General features: G+C 44.8%; 1 protein-coding gene across 3 annotated transcripts in view; it reads left to right on the top strand.

Annotated features, from left to right (window-relative positions):
* TACC1 (transforming, acidic coiled-coil containing protein 1) overlaps window positions 1-18,311 on the top strand; it is a 61,819-nt gene extending 43,508 nt beyond the window's left edge. For all 3 annotated transcript variants that reach the window (XM_015414232.1, XM_015414233.1, XM_015414231.1), the window contains 8 exons: window positions 3,876-3,934; window positions 6,018-6,158; window positions 8,939-9,015; window positions 9,796-9,839; window positions 10,926-11,086; window positions 11,962-12,068; window positions 12,563-12,683; window positions 14,153-18,311. In XM_015414232.1, coding sequence (XP_015269718.1) covers window positions 3,876-3,934; window positions 6,018-6,158; window positions 8,939-9,015; window positions 9,796-9,839; window positions 10,926-11,086; window positions 11,962-12,068; window positions 12,563-12,683; window positions 14,153-14,221 — 779 coding nt within the window. In that variant the 3' untranslated portion in view covers window positions 14,222-18,311. The remainder of the gene's footprint in view (window positions 1-3,875; window positions 3,935-6,017; window positions 6,159-8,938; window positions 9,016-9,795; window positions 9,840-10,925; window positions 11,087-11,961; window positions 12,069-12,562; window positions 12,684-14,152) is intronic.
* Window positions 18,312-18,701: the final 390 nt, after the last annotated feature.

Genomic DNA, 18,701 nt, shown 5'->3' with positions numbered 1-18,701 from the left:
GTGACAGTACAAGTATGTTAACCCCACCTCTTCCTCTGATAGATGCTAACGTTATTGGTGATGGACTTCTAGACCAGAGCCTCACTGTGGGTCTCAAAGGTTGTTGCTCAATGTTAGTCAGGGTCTAGCACTTGTTAGGTCTTTACATTAGGCTTTAGAGCCGAAATAGCTGATACATTTTGCCACAAACCCCAATACAACACTGATCCTCTCAAGTGCAGACACCAGCTGCTGGAAACTAAGTTCCCCCCATATACTGGGGCTTGATTCAGATTGGAATTGCGGTGTGAGGAAGGAATAGCTTCAGTCGCCCTCCCACTTTCCCTGATCTGAAATGGAACTTCAAGGCATTATTATGATGTTGCCCCACTGGAGGAATACATGTGCAGTATCAGAACCCCGGCCCAACTTGTGGTAAAACGTATTGTTGGCCTGTAAGGCTTATGCCACCACTTGAAGTAGCTTGGCTGAAGTTGCACAGGAGATCACAGCCCTCTTTTAGGTCATAAAGACAGCCAGTTCTGGATCAAAGACATGTGAGTTCGGGTTTTTCTGACATAGTTAGAACCTCCTTCTTCCCCTGTCTGTCAAACACCATTGGCAAAGGCTACATAGATTACAAGTTATCGCTTCTCAGCCTTTTGGCTAAGATCAAGTGTAGTGATTACAAGTTAGACCATGGTTAGTTTAAACCATATTGTGCAACAAACTGGCTAGCTTCCCAGAGGTAAGCAACAAATATGGGTTTGTGCATAACCCCTAGTTTGTTCTTTCCTCTCTCCCACCTGCCAGCTAGGGAGGTCCCCCTTCTTGTATTGCTGTCTTTGTGGGAAGGTGGCCCCTGGGGGCTACTCTGCAAAGCTGGTTTGTGAATTCAGATGTCATGACAAATCAGAATTAGTACAAACTGTGTTCTGCAAACTCTGGTTTGCTGGACCATCTGCATTCAGTACCTCACCACAAACTGAAGTTTGATCAAGCCGTGGTTCATAATTTGTGGTTTATTGTGTCATCTGCATACAGCTGAGGTATTTTGTGATCCAGAAAAGACTATATTTGGATTTCCATTCTCCTGGACTCTCCCTTCCCATGTTCTCATGGCCCACTTGTCATTTGCTGGAGGTGCCAAGGATTACCTCCAGGGTGCCATTCCAGCTGCGAGCTTGAGGAACATTAATTACCACAGTGGAGCAAAGCACTAAGGACTGACTCGGTTTGGTGTCCCTACTCTTGGCACAAGGATATCAGCTGCAACAGCTGGCGTATTGGGGAGAAGACTTTTAGCTTGCAGGTTAACATTCCACATGCAGGGAGGTTTATTTATTTCCAGTAAATGTGGAGGAGCATGTCCCCTTACCACTGCTTGTTCCTTGTGCTCTATTTGACAAAATCTGTTTCAAATATCCATTTGTTTTGCCTCTGTAGCATTGTTACTTTCCAACTATGTTCCAGAGAACCCCAGAGCATGTCAGAACTTTATCAGGGATTCATTTGTGATAAGATGGCCAGCAAGCTTTCTTGTTAGGCACCACGACAACTTCCCCCCAGTAATGCATAGGCTGTGTTCCAGGGCATCCTGTCAGATCATGTAGTGTGTGTGAGGCGGAACAGGTCAATCTAGTATCGCATGTGAACGGAACTGAGCATCGTAGAGTACCCTTCTGCAAGTGTGCGAATTCTCAATACCATGGATGTTCCCTTTGCATAAATGGCTGCCTAACATTTTGTAAATCACTGTTTTAGCGGGCAGTACAGGATTCAGGAACCTCCGTGGCTGAGTAAAGAGACACTGCAAAGGAATGTTCCCTGTCTCTGGTTTACAGCTGGAGATGGTATTTATTTGCCCAGCAGATAAGAATAGAAGGGGACATATGTGAAATTTGCATTTGGCTTGTGGGCCTGGCTGGTCAGATACGCACATTCTTGTCATTCTGAGGGAAGAAACAGCTGTTCTTGACCACCTCATGAAAATACCAGCAGGGTGTTATGTCCCATTCCATTGAGTTGCCGCCTCAAAAGGTGGGGTGGGACAACAGCTGTTTCTCCTAAAAAGCAGTAAAAGGGAGGGGGAGAACAGGGCAACCAAAAAAAAAAATAGAAGGACCTTTATTTGGGAGTTGTTTATTTTCTGCATGTGGGGAATCTAGTATGAGACATTTGGTGTCTGAGGCAGAAAATCCAAGCATTGTCTCCACTAGGAAACTTTTTCTATTCAGGCCTCTCTGAGCTGAATGAGAGTAGCACCAGAGTAACGGGGCTTGCATGAGGGAATGGTCCCTCCTTTTTTGAAGGAGATGAGAGCAGTATACTGTGTGCAGAAGGGGTATCACAACAACCTGATGGTTTAGGCTAGATTAAACCAAGGTTACCCAGTGAGTTTTGTGGTTAAGTGGAATTCGAATCCAAATCTTCTTAGCCCAGTTCTTTGTTACACTACACCACGCTGGTTCTTTCATCTTCAGTCTTTTGTGCAGGCACACATTAGGGAACTACGCTTGCGCAGGCCAGCCACCAGAGACTCTCTTACAGCTACTCTGGTATTTTTAACACTCCAAGGGGAGCTCCTCCCCTGCAGAGCTCCTTAGAGGCCATCTTCCCACCTAACGGTCACGTGCTCTGCAGGGAGGAGCCCCCCTTTCCCCTCAGTCCTTTCTTTGCTGCCACGTTGTGAGGACGTGTTCTCTTCAGCTCTGGTTGTCATGAGTTTTTCAATGTTTCCTTTGCTTCCTTGCATGCCCCTCTTTGGGAAATGTTGCAGAAGACTTTGTTTAAAAAATGTACCCAGTGCGGTACAAAAATTACCTGTTCGGATGGACACCTTCTCTGCTTTTTCTACTTGGGTGAGGCCCATAATACAACCACATGCAAGATTTGCCTCCAATTTACCTCGAAAGCCCACTCAGATCAAGCAGCGCACTTGAAGACAGGTTTGTGGGAGAAAGCGCTCTCTTGCTGTAATAGCCCAGCAGTGAAAACATCTGCCTCGGCAGAGCCCAGTCAATCCTTGCCTTCGAGATCACTGGTTAGAACCGAACAACTTGTGAGCCCACTATTGAGCATTTCGGTGCCATCAGTTCTGGGGACAGAACTGAAGCATCGGGTCCCATCACCTGCCCATTCGGATGAACGCTGTATGTTAAAACCCCCACATAAGAAAACCAGTTCCAAATCCAAACATAAGGAGAAGCATCGTTCCATAATGCTGATATTAGAATGAAGGTATATCCTGTGAAGCTAATGGGTGGTTCATTAGGACACATTTGAAAAAAGGACTTTGAGCCATTCATAATTCCATGCACACATTTTCATATCATCCAAAGCTTCTACAAATGCCATACTTTGTATGAATCAGCCATCAGATGTTCATTGCAGAATGCTGAACAATGAATGTATATGTATAAGTCATATTGAACCAATGCCAACAATGCAGCAAAATGCCGGGGGTGGGGGGAGGAATTCTTTCAGCAAATCACAGTCTCTGACAACCGACAACACTAGGGCTGAACTACACAATACTTTTTGTAACAAGTTGGGTCCACAGCCATAGAACTGCTTCAGGGAAGGTGGTTGTTAAATTCTGCAGGGGCCCAATTTGGCTCAAGACCACAGCATGGGGAAAGGAGATGTTTTTGCCTCCCTGTTCTATTTTCCTGAGCAAAAACTGCTAGGGGAGGGAGTTATTTGCATAACTTTAGAGCTGCACGTGCACCACAAACCCAAACAGTTGATAAAGGTATTATATTGTTTGGCCCCAAGTATGCAGAGAGTAGGAGAGGCCTGGAACTGAAAGCAGATTGATTGTTGTTGATTGATTGTTCCAGTGAATTCCTTGCTAAGATAAGGGTGTATAACCCACTTGTGTTCATTCGCTTCAGGTTTTAATAAGGAATCCTCCTGCAACCCGACAGAGAGCAGTGGTCTCAGCAATATATTGGTAAGTGTGATAGCCAGTCTCTCCTCCTTTGGAAATACAAAGCAGTTCCATCTCTGTAGGCCTTTAAAAGCTCTTCAGGCCCAAGTAGATCACTGTGTTGTTGTTTTTTGCTGTCAGGTCACAGCTGACTTATGGCGGCGACCCTGCAGGGTTTTCAAGGCACGAGACAGTCAAAGGTGGTTTGCCATCCCCTGCCTCTGGGCAGAGACCCTGGATTTGCTCTGTGGTCTCCCATCAAAATACTAACTCGAGCCAACCCTGCTTATCTTCCAAGATATGATGAGATTGGCTTGCCGGGGCTACCCAGGTCAGGGCAGACCACATCTTACAGCTCTGCAAAGTCAAGGCCTCAAGAATCTTCATTTTAAAAACATGTTGATTATGGATGACATGATTTCTTTTACTTTGAATAATCTAGTTTGCCTCTACTAGCTGCAGAGTGGGTCAAGGAGATGCTGTTGTCCTCAGAATAGCATCTCACCAGGCATTGCCTTTTCAGGTATATTTTTGCAGGTGTCAGGGTAAGAAATTTGCTTGTTTCAAACAATGAAAACTGACACTCTTAGTAGGCTGAATTTTGTGTTCATTTGAGGCTGTTTTCTGTGTTTCCTGGGAGTTTCAGAATTCATGACCTCTGTGAATAGAATAGACTGCACTAGAAGGGCTACCCTGCTCCCACTGCTCCAAAAAAATCATTTGCCAGCAGAGTGCCATTTGTCTAACCTTCCTGAGCAGAAGACTGACATTCCATCTGATAACCATAGTGCCCACCTCCAAATTGCTAACCTTGTAGAGGAAAGCTTGCTAAACAGTCCTGCCCTTTTCCCATAAGAGCATATCCTTCAGGTTGATTTGTGTGAAGCTTGGTTATTTTTTTGAACACTGGCCCTTTGCCGGGCAGCGTAACCTGGTTTGCAGGAGGGAGTGAAGACAAAATGAGAGAACTTCAGGAACACTGCACTGAACTGCTTGAAGGAAAGGCAGAATATGAATATGATTTACTTTTAAAAAATAATTTGCAGAAACAGCAGAGAACAGGAAATCTTATTCTCAGAGAGTTCTGTTACATTAGGTGATGGCTTCAGAACACTGCCTCAGTTTCTGGTCTGTGGGTTCCTGCTTTGCACAGTGAAACTACAGCCTCAAACCTGCGCCCTCTGCTGGCGGCTGTGTAGAGAAGGACTTTGCAGAAGCACTCTTTTGTGCCATAATAAATGTGGCTGCTTGCAAGGACTGGGCAAAAAGTGTGTGACTGCTGAATGGAATAAAATCATTTTAATTAATTCTGAGATCAAATGGGCCTGGCGGGTAAATTTTTATTCAAAATTAGACGATAAAAAGTTGCATTATTTGCTTGTGAGACAACAAACTGTTCATAAATAGCTCTGTTTATATGAGTTTTAAAAAATACTGTTCTGTTCTGTTCTGCAAGTAATGTGTTGCCTGTTGGGCTTATTAGTGATGGCATTCTCTCTCACACACACATACATGTACAAATTGCATTTTTTACTGATTGTTGTAAACCTCCTTGGTAACATACACTGAAAAATAGGAATGTTTCAAATAAAGATTGAGGGGCATCTGACCTAGCTGTTTCCCATCCAGCAAAAGCTGTATCTTTGAATTTGGTAACACACAGGCCTACAGCTTTGCTTTCTTGTGTCTCTATATTTCTGGTTATGGCAAAAAATTGCCAAATTTTCATGTTGCGTCTGTTCGTAGGCTCAAAAACCTAAACAGAGTCTTTCATGGGTAGTTTTGTTGCTTGGAGTGGGTGTTGGAAGTTGGAGATGCGTATCAGTTTGTTTTGAATCCCTCGGCTTTGCGTATTTTGGTCTTTCCCCTACTTTATGTCATATTCCAAATCTGCAAAACAAACAAACAAAAGCCCAACAACACCTAGCTGATAGCTACCTATTCACTAGTGGATTTAAGTTTCTCCAGAGACAAATTTGGAAAACTGTTATTACCAAAACTCTTTGATCCTGTTGTTTTTGGGCCTCGGAGTGAATGCAGCTGGCTGCTAGGAACCACCCAGTTCAAGGTGGATGTCTGTATTCCTGACCAATCATTCTTTCTGCAGGGCAATTCTGAACTGTGTTCTGTGGAGAAGGCCTCTGGAGTTCCACCATCGGGCATGAGGGGGAGTGCTGAAAGCCCCCTGGACGCCATTTGCCTCAATGAGTCAGATAAGATGGCAGTCCTAACTCTGATCAGAGAGGAGGTGAGAAACAGGCTGACTCAACTGTGTGCTAACTGTGGGTATGCACCTTCGGAGCTAAGAGGTGTGGGTTTTATTTAAAAATAAAGGGGAAAGGATAGCATAGAAAATGATGAGGGAAGAAGGGCGGGGCAGGGAGTGGGTTACAGCAGAACCATGCCTTGGAGCGAGAAGGATTGCTATAGGTCTGGTAGCGGAGGGCTGCCTCCGATAAGTCACACCACTGAAGGAGGCCACAGGACAGAGGGGGAGGTTGATTTGAGAGGGCCACCCTCTGTAGTCACAGTGGAATGAACAGGAGTAGGTCGGCCCACCATCAACTTGGACTTGGAGTCAAGGGATAGGGGGAGAGTCTGCCTGGGGAAGAAAAGAAAAGATGCTGGATGATTCCTGGGAGGAATTTCCCCCCCTCTTCTTTCTTTGTTTAAACATGTTGGTTCATTCGAAATATGTTTTTCCTGTTGGGATTTTGCTTTTTAATGGTAAACTAATCTGAGCCTTTGTGATCGTGCAGAATAATAATATAAGTAAATAAAATAAAGCCTTCACCAGGTGCTGTGTGCTCCATTTACTGCCTTAGAGCTTAAGTGGACGTGCTCAAAAGCTCCACTGAACTGAATGGGGCCTACTCCTAAATAAGCATGCACAGGACCTGCATTATTCAAAGGGACATATTACAGCAGGGCATCTGTGGAAACAGGTACAGCAAAGATTGTGGAAATTTAAAGAGGGAGGTTGTTAAACTCTTTTCCCCCCACACTGTTTTTCATCAAACGCTCCCCTAGAGCTGTTATTTTTCCTGTTACACAGACAGTTTTTATATTACCTGGGTTTCCATTGGTGGGGCAAACTGGAACTCTTGGGAGATGTTTGAGATCAGGAAAACTGTATGGGAAGAAATGGTTGACACACACACCCCCCGCACAGCAGCCCCCTCCAAATCCACCCCACTCTGGCTGCCAATTTAAAATGGTTCTGAGATTCCAATTTGCCAGCATTTTCTCGCGTTTGGCTCTCAGCTGCTGTTTTTCTTAAGAAGCTTGAAGAAGGGAGGAGCTGGGGGGAGAGTAGCCGCCAAGAATGACAACAAAAGAAGAAGAGTTGTTTTTATACCCCGCTTTTCTCTACCCTAAGGAGTCTCAGAGCGGCTTACAGTCGCCTCCCCTTCCTCTCCCCACAACAGGCACCTTGTGAGGTAGGTGGGGCTGGGAGAGTTCTGAGAGAACTGTGACTGGCCCAAGGTCACCCAGCAGGCTTCATGTGGAGGAGTGGGGAATCAAACCTAGTTCTCCAGGTTAGAGTCTGCCGCTCTTAACCACTACACACGACCATACATGGTAGCTGCCCTTCCTTCACTGTGATTGTGTGTATCTGAGCCTTCAGACTGGTCAGCAAGCGGCATTCTCACATCCTGGAGTGTAGCCAGGCTCTCACATTTTGCAACAGGATCGCATGTAGGCAGGAATCTGCAGGCACAGCAAGCAGACAGGGAAGGAGTTAGGTAAATCTACATGGGTTCAGTCAGGGGGACAGTGTGCACTCAGGCATGGAGGTAGGAAATATTGGCCCCTCCAGATGGCAGGCAAAATGTATCTCTGCATTGGCCGGGCCTGGAGCCTGGCCTTCTGCGTTTTTTCTGGCCAGTGAAGTAGCACTTTCAGCCTGCTCTTGCTCTGTCTCAAGCCCCCCTATCTAGCAACTGACAACTAGAATGTAGTGTCATCCACTCAGTTGCAGACAGTGAGCACACTGATAACAATGGGGTCTGGTTCCATTGGTGCATCACCCCCAGCTCTTAACTTTGAGAGCTAGTGCAGGATAGTGCTTAGAGTGTTGGACAGACTAGGATCTGGGGGACCCAGGTTCAAATCCCAGTCCTGCCTCAAAGCTTTCTGGGCCAGCCACTCCTTCACAGGGTTGTTATGAGGAAAAAATGGAGGAGAGCCATGTATGTAGTAAAGAAAATATACTAAATAGCTTTGTGACTGTGGCATGGGGCTTAATGACTTCTGGCAGTTAGATGAGCATCCTGTTTTCAAAGAAAGAGTCACCATGGCCACTGAAAGTGGCAAGTAGAGCTTGTGGGTCTATACTAGACAACCCTAAATATGCTTTGCTCCCCACAAATGTTGCTTTAAATAATAATAATAATAATCTTTCAATTTATTAATCGCTCAATCCTGCAGAGCTTGCTGGCTCTGAGCGATTTACAGTTACTCATTCACGCGGGACTAACAATGATTTATGTGAGTAAGGGAGGACAACATATATCTTTTAAATCACACACATTCACATTCGGCGAGGGTTTGTTCAGCTGCAGGGTCAGACGTGTTCCGTCGGCATATTCACTTCGGCTTGGCTAGATGACATCAGCTTCTCCAGGTCTTGCAGCGCCGCACTGCCGGAACGGCCCATTACAGGCTTCTCAGAGTCGAAGAGATTTTTTCTTAGGCTTTCAATCTTGCGAGCTGAGCATTCCGGTCACCAGCTAACACCTCCCCCACCAGGTTTTTGTTGTGCCCACCCTCTCTAAGGAGTGGTATCGATTTTATCTACTCACCAAAGCTTTCGAACCGCTGGGTGGACGGCGAGCTAGGGACAAGGCTGGTAGCTCACACCAACACAGGGCTAGAACTGACAGCCATACTATTCAGCTCAGATGTTACTACTCCAGCTATATGTAAATGTTGCTTTTCTCTTTTTTTGCAGAGGCAGGGGGAGGGGAAGAGAAGGACTGTGATGGGTGCAGCTAAAATATGTGGCTTTGTTTCCGTTCCTTCTAGATCATCTCTAAAGAGATTGAAGCAAATGAATGGAAGCGGAAGTATGAAGAAAGCCGGCAAGAGGTTTTGGAAATGAGGTAAAAACAACCCCAAACACCTTGAGCGTTTCCTCCAAATGTGTAATAGTGTGAAGAACGGGTTCTAGGAATTTTGATAAAGGCTGTGCAGCAGCTCAGCTGTACGTTGTAGAAAGCGGAATTGAATGTTGCTGAGATGCTGCAGTCGGGCCCCCACCCTTGTTGACTTCAAAAGTTTTTATCATATTCTGCTCTTGTTATTAGGACTCACAATGGAACCACTGTGGTACAGTGGTTGGACTAGGGTCTGGTTCAAATGCCTACTCTGCCGTAGAAGGCCCATAGGACATGGTACATGCCTTGAATGCAGAAGGTTCCATGTCTGAAGCCTGGCATCTCTCCAGCTAAAAGATCTTGGGTGGAGCTCAGTGTGGTGCGACAAGAGAACACAGAGTTTGGCTGTAGTGTAGTGTGTGGTCTAATGGAGAAGAGTCTACACACACAACCACAATTTTATTATTGCAGTAATTGAGAAATAATGAACAAGAATGCAACTAACATACACCAGCTTCCTTGTCTGGAAGCCAGACAGTTGAATAGGCCTTGAGAGTGCCATAGGTATGCATGTAACCATCCTGAAGCAACTTAAGCTCTCTGGAAACGAGGAAGTTCAGGAGTGGCTCTGGTCTGAGTGCAGCAGGCCTTTCTCGAGGAAGTGGGTTGGAAGGAAGTTGCTGGAAAAGGAAGGACATGAGAAGCACCAGAGATTTCCGTTCGGTATAGAAAGAAGTAAACATTCTGACCCTGGCATGTTCCCCCTCCCCCCTCTGTTTTCTATAGGAAGATAGTGGCTGAATACGAGAAGACCATCGCTCAGATGATAGGTAAGCAGTTGCCAAGTGCCGGAGACTTGCTTGAGAACAGGTGTTTGAGAATAGATATGGGTGGAAGATCAGCAAGCTTCACTGCAAAATAAATTTGGTAATCCAACCCACAATGTGCAGAGAGCATAAAGTAATGTGCAGTTGTGTTGGTCTGCTTGAGCTGCATTATGGTATGCCTGTTCTCTGTTTGTAATACACAGTGGCCTCTGTTATGCAGTGGTTCACAGCAGTGCATCAGGGTGTGGGAATGATGGATGGTGTTGTCTTCCAGTGGTTGGTTAGACAGTCCTTTTAACCCCATTCCAATTCTGTGCTTTTTTTAAAAAAAAAAAGTTTCAAGCTGGAAAGGTAAAACACTACCGGACCTGTTACTCTGGCACAAAACATTATGGAACCTTTATATCATGGCCAAAATCACTGACAACTTATCGTAACTTACCTCCCAAACATCTTTATCTAACTTTGTGGCAATTTGGTTCCCTATAATGGAATATCTGACAAAACAAGCTGATATTCCTGATGTAATTGCTGTTCTATGTCTGTGGTAATTTTGAACGATCTTTCGGTACTTTTAATATCCACATTAAAATGGAGACAAGGAAAACAGGGTAAACATGGTTTACTCACTACTTCTTGTATGTATCTAGATTAGCCTTGATGTATTTTGGTTAACTTATTGATTATTGATGTATCTTTGTTATTGTACTATATTGCACTGTCTCATCTTGTTATGTTTACTGTGAGAAAATGCAATAAACTATTACTAATATTTCTTTTAAAACTTAGGCCTTACTAGGAGATGTGTAAAAAAAAAAATGCAAGTGAGCTGAGTTGCACGTTACTAGGTTTCCAGGCAGCGGCATGGATCACATCCTGTCTGTACTGATATATTTTGGAGTGGGTTCCGTGTATGCCTCACATGCATGCGTACCAAAATTGCTTAGGATTTGGTACAGGGTGCAGAATGTAGGTAACATCTGGTGAAGTTGCAGACTCCAGAAAAGCTTGTTGTGGAGGGCCAAATAATGCAGTGCTCTCCCTCAGCTCCAAGTTGGTTTAATGTTTCCGCTGCTTTTGAATTCACAGAAGATGAACAGAGGACAAACATGGCATCCCAGAAGAGTCTTCAGCAACTCACGATGGAGAAGGAACAGGCATTGTCTGACCTGAATTCAGTGGAGAGGTCCCTATCCGACCTGTTCAGGAGATATGAGAACCTGAAGGGTGTCCTGGAAGGATTCAAGAAGGTCCTTTATCAAAGAAACTCTTTCTCCTCTATCCTCGTTACCTTGTTGTTCAGGAGCCCTGCTCTGCATTTGTATCTGTAGCTACAAAAGCTGCAGTGTCCACATGCCACCTCCACATGCCACAAATATCATCATCACCTCCAATTAAAGGCCCTCGGGCCCTGACTGAGATGCGATCCCTGTGTGACTTTATATGGGCTCATTGTCTCTTTTAAATTGTGTGCCTGCTCCCAGAAGGGTGCTGTGCACCCTTAGCGCACCAGCACAATATGCTCTAGGACTGTGGATCTCCGACAGACAAGCTAAAGACACATACGCACTTTGCATGGATTGTAGCACACTTTCAATGAAACACCAAGCCTCTGCAAAATCACATGGTGGTGGAATGCTTTTGCCTCACCCAATATCATGTTTAAATCAGGCCCTAGGTGTACTTTATATATTCAGGTAGCAATGGCTGGAAAAGACCTCTCCATGTGGCCCTGGAGAACCCTTGCTGAACAGCATAGACAACACTGAGCCCAGTGTGCCAACAGTGACTCAGTACCAGGCAGTATCATAGCTCCATATGTGCAGAAATGTGCCCACGTCTTCTCAAACAGTTCTCTTGCCCCTGCATAATGGTAAATATCAGCAAGACGGAGCCATGGAAACCTGTGTCTGCAAGGCTTTTTGTGTAAACGAGAACCAGATGCTTCGTGATCAAGAGGGTGTCCCACCTCTATTTATATGTAGGGTGTGAAGTGCAGTTCTGTCCCATTACAGTTCTGTCCCATTACATTCTGTCCTGTTTTTCACATGCCATTAATTGCCATGCTTGTTTCCTTTTCATTGACATTCAATGCAAATCTTCTGCAAACTTCTGACCCCCCCAGAATGAAGAAGCCTTGAAAAAATGTGCTCAGGACTACCTGACTCGGGTCAAGCAGGAGGAGCAGCGCTATCAAGCCTTGAAAATCCATGCCGAAGAGAAGTTAGACAAGTAAGAAAGCTGGGCATTTAGGAGATTAAATGGGGTGTTGGTGTTTCTCCAGTCAGACTCACAAATGTAAGACCAGGGTTGTCCTACTTGTAACTTTTTGAGAAATCCAGACTCTAAATGCTGTCAAATAATGCTCCAGGAGGCTAAAAATCCTAGAACAGTGCACAATAGAAAGAAGGGGCTATTACCCATGGCATTCATGCAGCTGAAACACTGTCATTATTTATCGCCCCAATAGACCCCAGCAAAGGGGGATTTGCACCTTAGCACAGAGAACTCATTTTGCTGGGATAGGGAGAATGGGCCCTTGCATAAGCCTTCCATGCAGAAGTCCTCTGGTTCAGTTAGAGGTGTCTCTAGTTGAAGCACCTGGGTTAGCAGGTATTGGGAAAGACTGTTCTGTCTGAGGCCTTGGAAGCTGCTGTCAGTCTTAGTAGTCAGCACTGAGCAAGGCCAGCTTCATTTCTTTGTGTCTTTTCCCACCTTTAATGCAGAGCCAATGAAGAAATTGCTCAAGTGCGTGCCAAGGCTAAAGGGGAGAGTGCAGCTTTACATGCTGGGCTCCGAAAAGAACAAATGAAGGTGGATTCCCTGGAGAGAGCCCTGCAGCAGAAGGTGAAGCCCCTTCCCCATTTCTGCTGGAGAAAATAAATCATTGGGTCGGATCTCAGAGGAAATGTTTTACTTGGAAAGCAAGGTGTAAACTCCGCCCACTCCCTTTTCCTGCTGCAGACTCCCGATTTCCCCTTCATCCCATTCCTGAGGGTCCCCTGTTGACCATGAACAGTACTTTGGGGAGATCGGTGGGATGCAGTGGGAGAGAGGGAGTCAATAAAATTCCGTTCCACCAATGGAAATGCCTCCTAGTAGTGGAAGATTTAGTCTGGATCCAACCCGATATCTGAACACACCCTGTGTACTTTACATATTCAGTTGGGGGCTTTTCAGTTAGGAAAAAGACAGGGGGGACATGATAGAAGTTTATAAAATTATACATGGGATGGAGCAAGTGGATAGAGAGAGCTTTCTTTCCCATAATACTAGAATTTGGGGAGGGGGGCACCCAATGAAGTTGATGGGCAAAAGGAAGGACTTCTTTGCTCAACAAGTAATCAAAATGTGGGATTCGTTGCCAGACAATATAGCCATTGCCATGAGCATAGATGGTTTTAAAGGGGGTCAGACAGACTCATGGAGTATAGCAACTGATAGCCAGAGGAAGTAAGCTTCTAAATACCAGTACTAGGAAGTGGCGTCAGGAGAAGGCCTTGGCTTCTGTGCCCTCTTTGTTGGCCCTCAAGCGCAACTGATTGGTTACTGTGTGAAACAGGATACTGGATTAGATGGACCAGTGGTCTGATCCATCAGGGCTCTCCTTATGTTCAGTATATTTGTCTGTCCTGAAAAGGATGATTTTGACTTGAAATGTGCCAGTGATTTTCCAGAGCATCCTGACTGACAGCCCATTCAAATGTTGAAGGAGGGGATGTGGTACAGTTGCTTGAGGACTGTACCATCTCAATATGCAGAGGGTTTTTTGGAATGTTTTTAGCCTGACTTTCTCTGTGATACGCTGGCTTTTTGTGCATAAGGAGAGTCTGACATTGGGATCATATTTAAATGTTCTATACCCCCATGTGAATATTTTTGACCATCCCACCTGAGAGTCCAAAAAAATGCTTAAACTCTCCCTGGCTAAACTGGACGAACCCCCCCCAAATCAAAACCAAACTGTGCTTCTCTTAGGTTATGTCATCCATTTTCAAAATGGGCCTTGAACTACCAAATATATCAATAGTTTTTCAGTATTTCTTACAGAACTAGTTTCTTAACTTCTTAAATACTGAATCTGCATGGCAGGACAAAACTGCAGTGAGGTTATTGTGCATAGATTACATTTTTTTTTCCAGTTAAGAGACCCCGTTGATTATAGATTCCTTATTTGAACTTGCAAATTCCAAATTTGGTTTTTACTGCTCAGAACCTGATGTACTGATACAAACCACATGCTTAGGTGGAGTGATTTCATGAAGCAGATTAAGCAGCTCCATATTACCTTCCTGCAATTTCTTTTTCTAACCTAGAACCAGGAGATTGAAGAGCTGACCAAGATCTGTGATGAGCTGATTGCCAAGCTAGGAAAGACCGACTGATCTATACTCCGTTGTCTAGAGCCCCATGCTTGGACTGCTTCCTGTCTGTCTGTCTGTCTGCATCTTCAAGCAAAGCACTTTGTCTTATTTCCAGAAATAATCTCCCCCTGCAGCAGAGAGAAAAAGCACACACCTAGCTTCCAGACTGAGCAATTGCCATCTGCAGGATCCAGAGGCCTGGCCTGTGTTCACTTCCAGCATTCTGCTGACTTAAATGTCCCTGGCTAAATTTCTGCTGTTGACTTTTAGGTGGCAGCCCTGTTTCCTTGTATATGTCTGACTGGTATAAGCAAGGCATGCATTAGAGATGTGTTATTTGCTACTATGTGTTGAAAACAGGCACTCAGGGTACGGTAGGGATCCAGCCCACAGAAAGTGCTGGGTTGCTGCCTCAAGAACAGTTGCATGGCAAAAGAAGCATCACTGATGATGCCATTTTGGTTGAGGGGAACAGACCAGTATCAGGTGCAGCTTAACCTGAGTATGTGTTGTATTGTTTGTTGCTGGAAATGTAGTGTGGCAAAATGAAGAATCTGTATCTGAGAAACAAGGCCAGCTCAAATGCAATAGTTTCAGTACACAGGATGAAACTCAGATTGGTTTCCATAGATGGCTCACGTGTGGGATCCAAGTTAAAGTTCATTAGCTCCTGGGAGGATAAATCTTTGGGGGGTCATGTCCAAGCAACCAGGAAAAGAAGTCCCTGACTCCATGCTAGTTCACGTCGGTGCTGTGGCATGAGAAATGAGACCTGCCAAAAAGAGCACAAATTTCCCAGAATGCAGCTTGAATGCAAGGCCTTTCAAGGTAGAGAGCAGACATTAGAGGTTCAGACTTGTGCAATGAAAATTTCTCTCCTTGGTTAAGTCAAGGATTCCAAGATGTACCATCATCTCTTTGGAAAGGGGCAAAAGACTGGAAACCAGGCTTCTGTTTACCGATATCTGCCATCCTCAAAAGCACCTTTTCTTCAGTGTTCCCACAGAACCTAAAATACTGTCAAACCTAAAACATATTACAAAAAACCCAGCCCCCAAAATGGGACAAGTAGATGGATGTCTAATTCCTTGGGGAATTTGTGCTGCTGTTGGAATTGTATAAAGTGAAGTTGAGGACTTCTAAGATGTACTTGTCAGCCCACAGAGGGGCGTCAATTAGACTCTTGTCTTTCTGAACTTATCCTAGAGTTTGTTTGTGCCCCTTTAGTTGGTCTGGTGCAGAATTGTGGAAGCACTTTGAATACACCTTCAAGGAGATCTGTTGCTGTCTGTTTTTGTGCCATGCTTGTATTGAAGTCTCATGTGGCTCAACTGTAGTCAGATTTCTTTCTTTTAACTTGGGATGCCTCCCTGCCTTGCACAGACATGGCTTGTCTTGGTTGGGTGGGGTCTGCATACACTGAGCATAGCAAAACTGACGTTTCAAAGCCATGGACTGTGGTACCTGTTGATGGGTGTTTGCTGAGTCATCCATCTTCTGTGATTCTACTGGTGCCTAAATTCACACGCAATCGTCTTTACAATTTAGGTTCCAGAGAATTTCAGCCAGGCATAATGGAGCATAGTTTCTGTTCCTCCTTTATCATCTCTAGACATGTTCTGAAGGTTCAGTGTGAGCCAGAGTTCTATGGTGATGAGCCATAGTTTCTAAATCACCCATGTGTTAGCAGGTACTGACCAGCTGGGGTTCCTCTGAGTTACCGGATGACAAACTCTGTTGCTTTTGAGGTTGGAGAGGAGGGCTTTCTGGATGACAGGTTTGGTTTTAAAGGCAAGCTTGCTTGGAATCTGTCTCCTTCCTAACGAAACTGGGTACATCCCTTTTGTGCTTTGATATCCACATTTCTTGCCTTACTGCGTGTTGCTGTGTAGAGCAGCCTAGGCGCTGTCCAATCTCCTTACCAGGCCGGTCAACATACCAGTGCAATTGAACCAGTGAACTGGGAAGAGCAGGGAACGGAAGGGCCTCTTAGAGCCTCTTTTTCTCTTGGAAGTGGCAGTCAACAAGTGGAACTGAGTGTGGCTGGAGACTGCTCCATCGTTCAGGCCAGGTAGAATATTCAGAGAATCTCTAGAAGTACAAGAGGCTGGGACTACCAGCTATTTGATTCCTTTTTGATGATCTGAAGGGGGCAGTTTTTCTCTCAAATTATGGCCTAGTTGCACAATATGTTTGTCCTGGGCATGTCCCCTGGTTGGGGGGCTCTCTGCTTGTCCCAGGCATACAAGTCTGTGATTAGCACAGAGAGAAGGGACTTAGACCTCTCCCCTCATCATTGTCCTAACCTGAACCGGAGAACCACTAATGTAATGTATATTTTGTATCTGATGGTTTGGAAAGAGCTCTGCTGCTAAGCTTCTCATGTGAAAAATACTCCCATCACCTATGAAATCACAATCCTTACCATCTGGAAATATGATGTTGGTCTCTTTTGCAGGTTACAAGTAAAAACCTTGAATAAACATTTGTTGTCTGTAAAGGAAGGAGGAAGGCAAGGCCTGTTCTTGAGGCACTTAATTCTCCTCTACTGCCAAAGCCTCGTGGTTTGATAGCATCTCCCAATTTCCCTCTGGGTTCCAGTGGTTGCACTTTTCTTTGTTGTGTATGTGTGCGCGCACTGTGCCAAATGCTCTCTCGTTTTGTGTGCCTCTCAAGCATGCCACTGTAAATGTGGGCAAACAAGATTCCTAAGGAATGACATTATTAACTATAATATGGTTATTATAGTTTGTGCAGATATTACAAAATGTGTGTATATATATAGATATATAGATAATGGCTAAAGTTCTATACCGTGGATGGTGTGTGTGATTTAAATTTGTGGATCTGTTGCACCTCATAAGCTCTTGTGTAGCAAGAGAGAAGCTATGCTATGCAGACTGACCGTTGGTTTGATCCCTATAATCTCATCCTTGTAGGAGCATAGCTTCTGCCCATCTATGTTTGCAGGAAGGTTTGAACAATGGCTGCTGCACCTGATAACGGAGTTGTTAAGGCAATACATAAGGCTCAGTAAGAATGTATCTGCACCAGCACTTAACTTGATCGCATGCTGCTTTCATTGCTCAGCTGCCCCTATGGGATCAGTGTCAGGGTTCCGAACCTGAGTGGAACTGCAGGGTCTATGCAGCAGACAGATAACGCTTCTGTTGTAATCATGTTCCCAGCCTCTGCTCACCTGCAGGAGTGGCTTTGGCACTGGACTGTCCCATGTTACCTTATCCATGGTTTTTGAGCAACCTAGTACTTTGCAGCTGTTTCTCCTTCTTTAGTTCTGGTGGCAGCAGAAGCCGCATGTAGATTTGGCCATATTCTAATTGCGTGGGTATAGGATTATGATTCTCTTCCTGATGGGCATATCGATGGTTATGTTAAGGTAAACAGGTCACTTGCCTGTGCCCTGAATTCAAAATCCAGAAGAAGAAAAAGATTCTGACGTAACATGCTGGAAACTGCTCTTGCATCTTGGCTGTAGGTACTCTAGAGGGACATGCTGTATTTTGGAAATGGTATGGAGCTGAAGACATCCAATGCATTTGGCCTAACTAGACCCAGGCCAGGGTCCAGCAGACCTAGGTGTGTCAGTCCGTCATAAACATAATGACATGCCTTGGCCAGAATAAAAACTCCTGACCTGGTTTATTTTCTGACATCTCCACAACATCCAATGAAGTAAATCAGCAGGCTGGGAATTGCAACCCTGCTGTTCTCTGGTTCCAAGCATGTCTTTCTCTGCAGTGAAATCTAAGCAGCTTTTTGCACAAAGGGTCTTGTCTGTAAAAAGCCACTGTTCTTGCTTTCTGCCAATGTACTTTGTCTGTAACAGAGCCCCCCCAAGAACTCTTAACCTCACTGTTTATCTGCTTTGCCTGCACCGTCAAGCAAAGGTTCTCTAACATCCAGGAGAAGCAGCTCCTGCAGTTTGGGTCAGTTTGTACAGTTCGGTGTAAGTAACTTGCCGCATTCACACATTTGATATGTATGATGATTTCCCTTTTCTATGTCAAGTAAATATTTGTAAGAGTTATACTCACACAAATGGGATTATTATAATGATTACTAATATATTTTTTCCATGTTCCATTGCCTGAATAAAAACAATGTGTTTCCAACTTGGGAGTGACTTTTCTTTTACTGGCAGAATTTGTTTTCTGAGGAGGGTACTTGTGTGATTGTTATTCTACCATATTTTGATTCACCTACAAGGTCAGACTGGGCTATGAAATTCTAAAATTTTGCCAACCTAGGCCTTTTCCTGGGACATCTGTTTTGCTAAGGCTGGTCAGTGGATGGAGCCAGAGGGCCAGTTTTGGCTGCCCAGGGTGTGGAGCCCATGTGTTGAGATGTTTGGTCAATGGGTTGGATCCAACTAGCTCTTCTGCTGGTAAAAAATAAAAGAAGTGTCCTATTTGACCACTCTGAAAGACTTGAGGATTTGCAGGTATAAAAGCCATATGGGATGGGGGCTGCAGTACAGGGT

The sequence above is a fragment of the Gekko japonicus genome, unplaced genomic scaffold (assembly GCF_001447785.1).
Source record: "Gekko japonicus isolate JY-2015 unplaced genomic scaffold, Gekko_japonicus_V1.1 scaffold9, whole genome shotgun sequence".
NCBI classification, from domain to species: domain Eukaryota; kingdom Metazoa; phylum Chordata; class Lepidosauria; order Squamata; family Gekkonidae; genus Gekko; species Gekko japonicus.
Note: the sequence above shows the minus strand (reverse complement) of the source record. Positions and strands in the feature narration are given on the sequence as shown.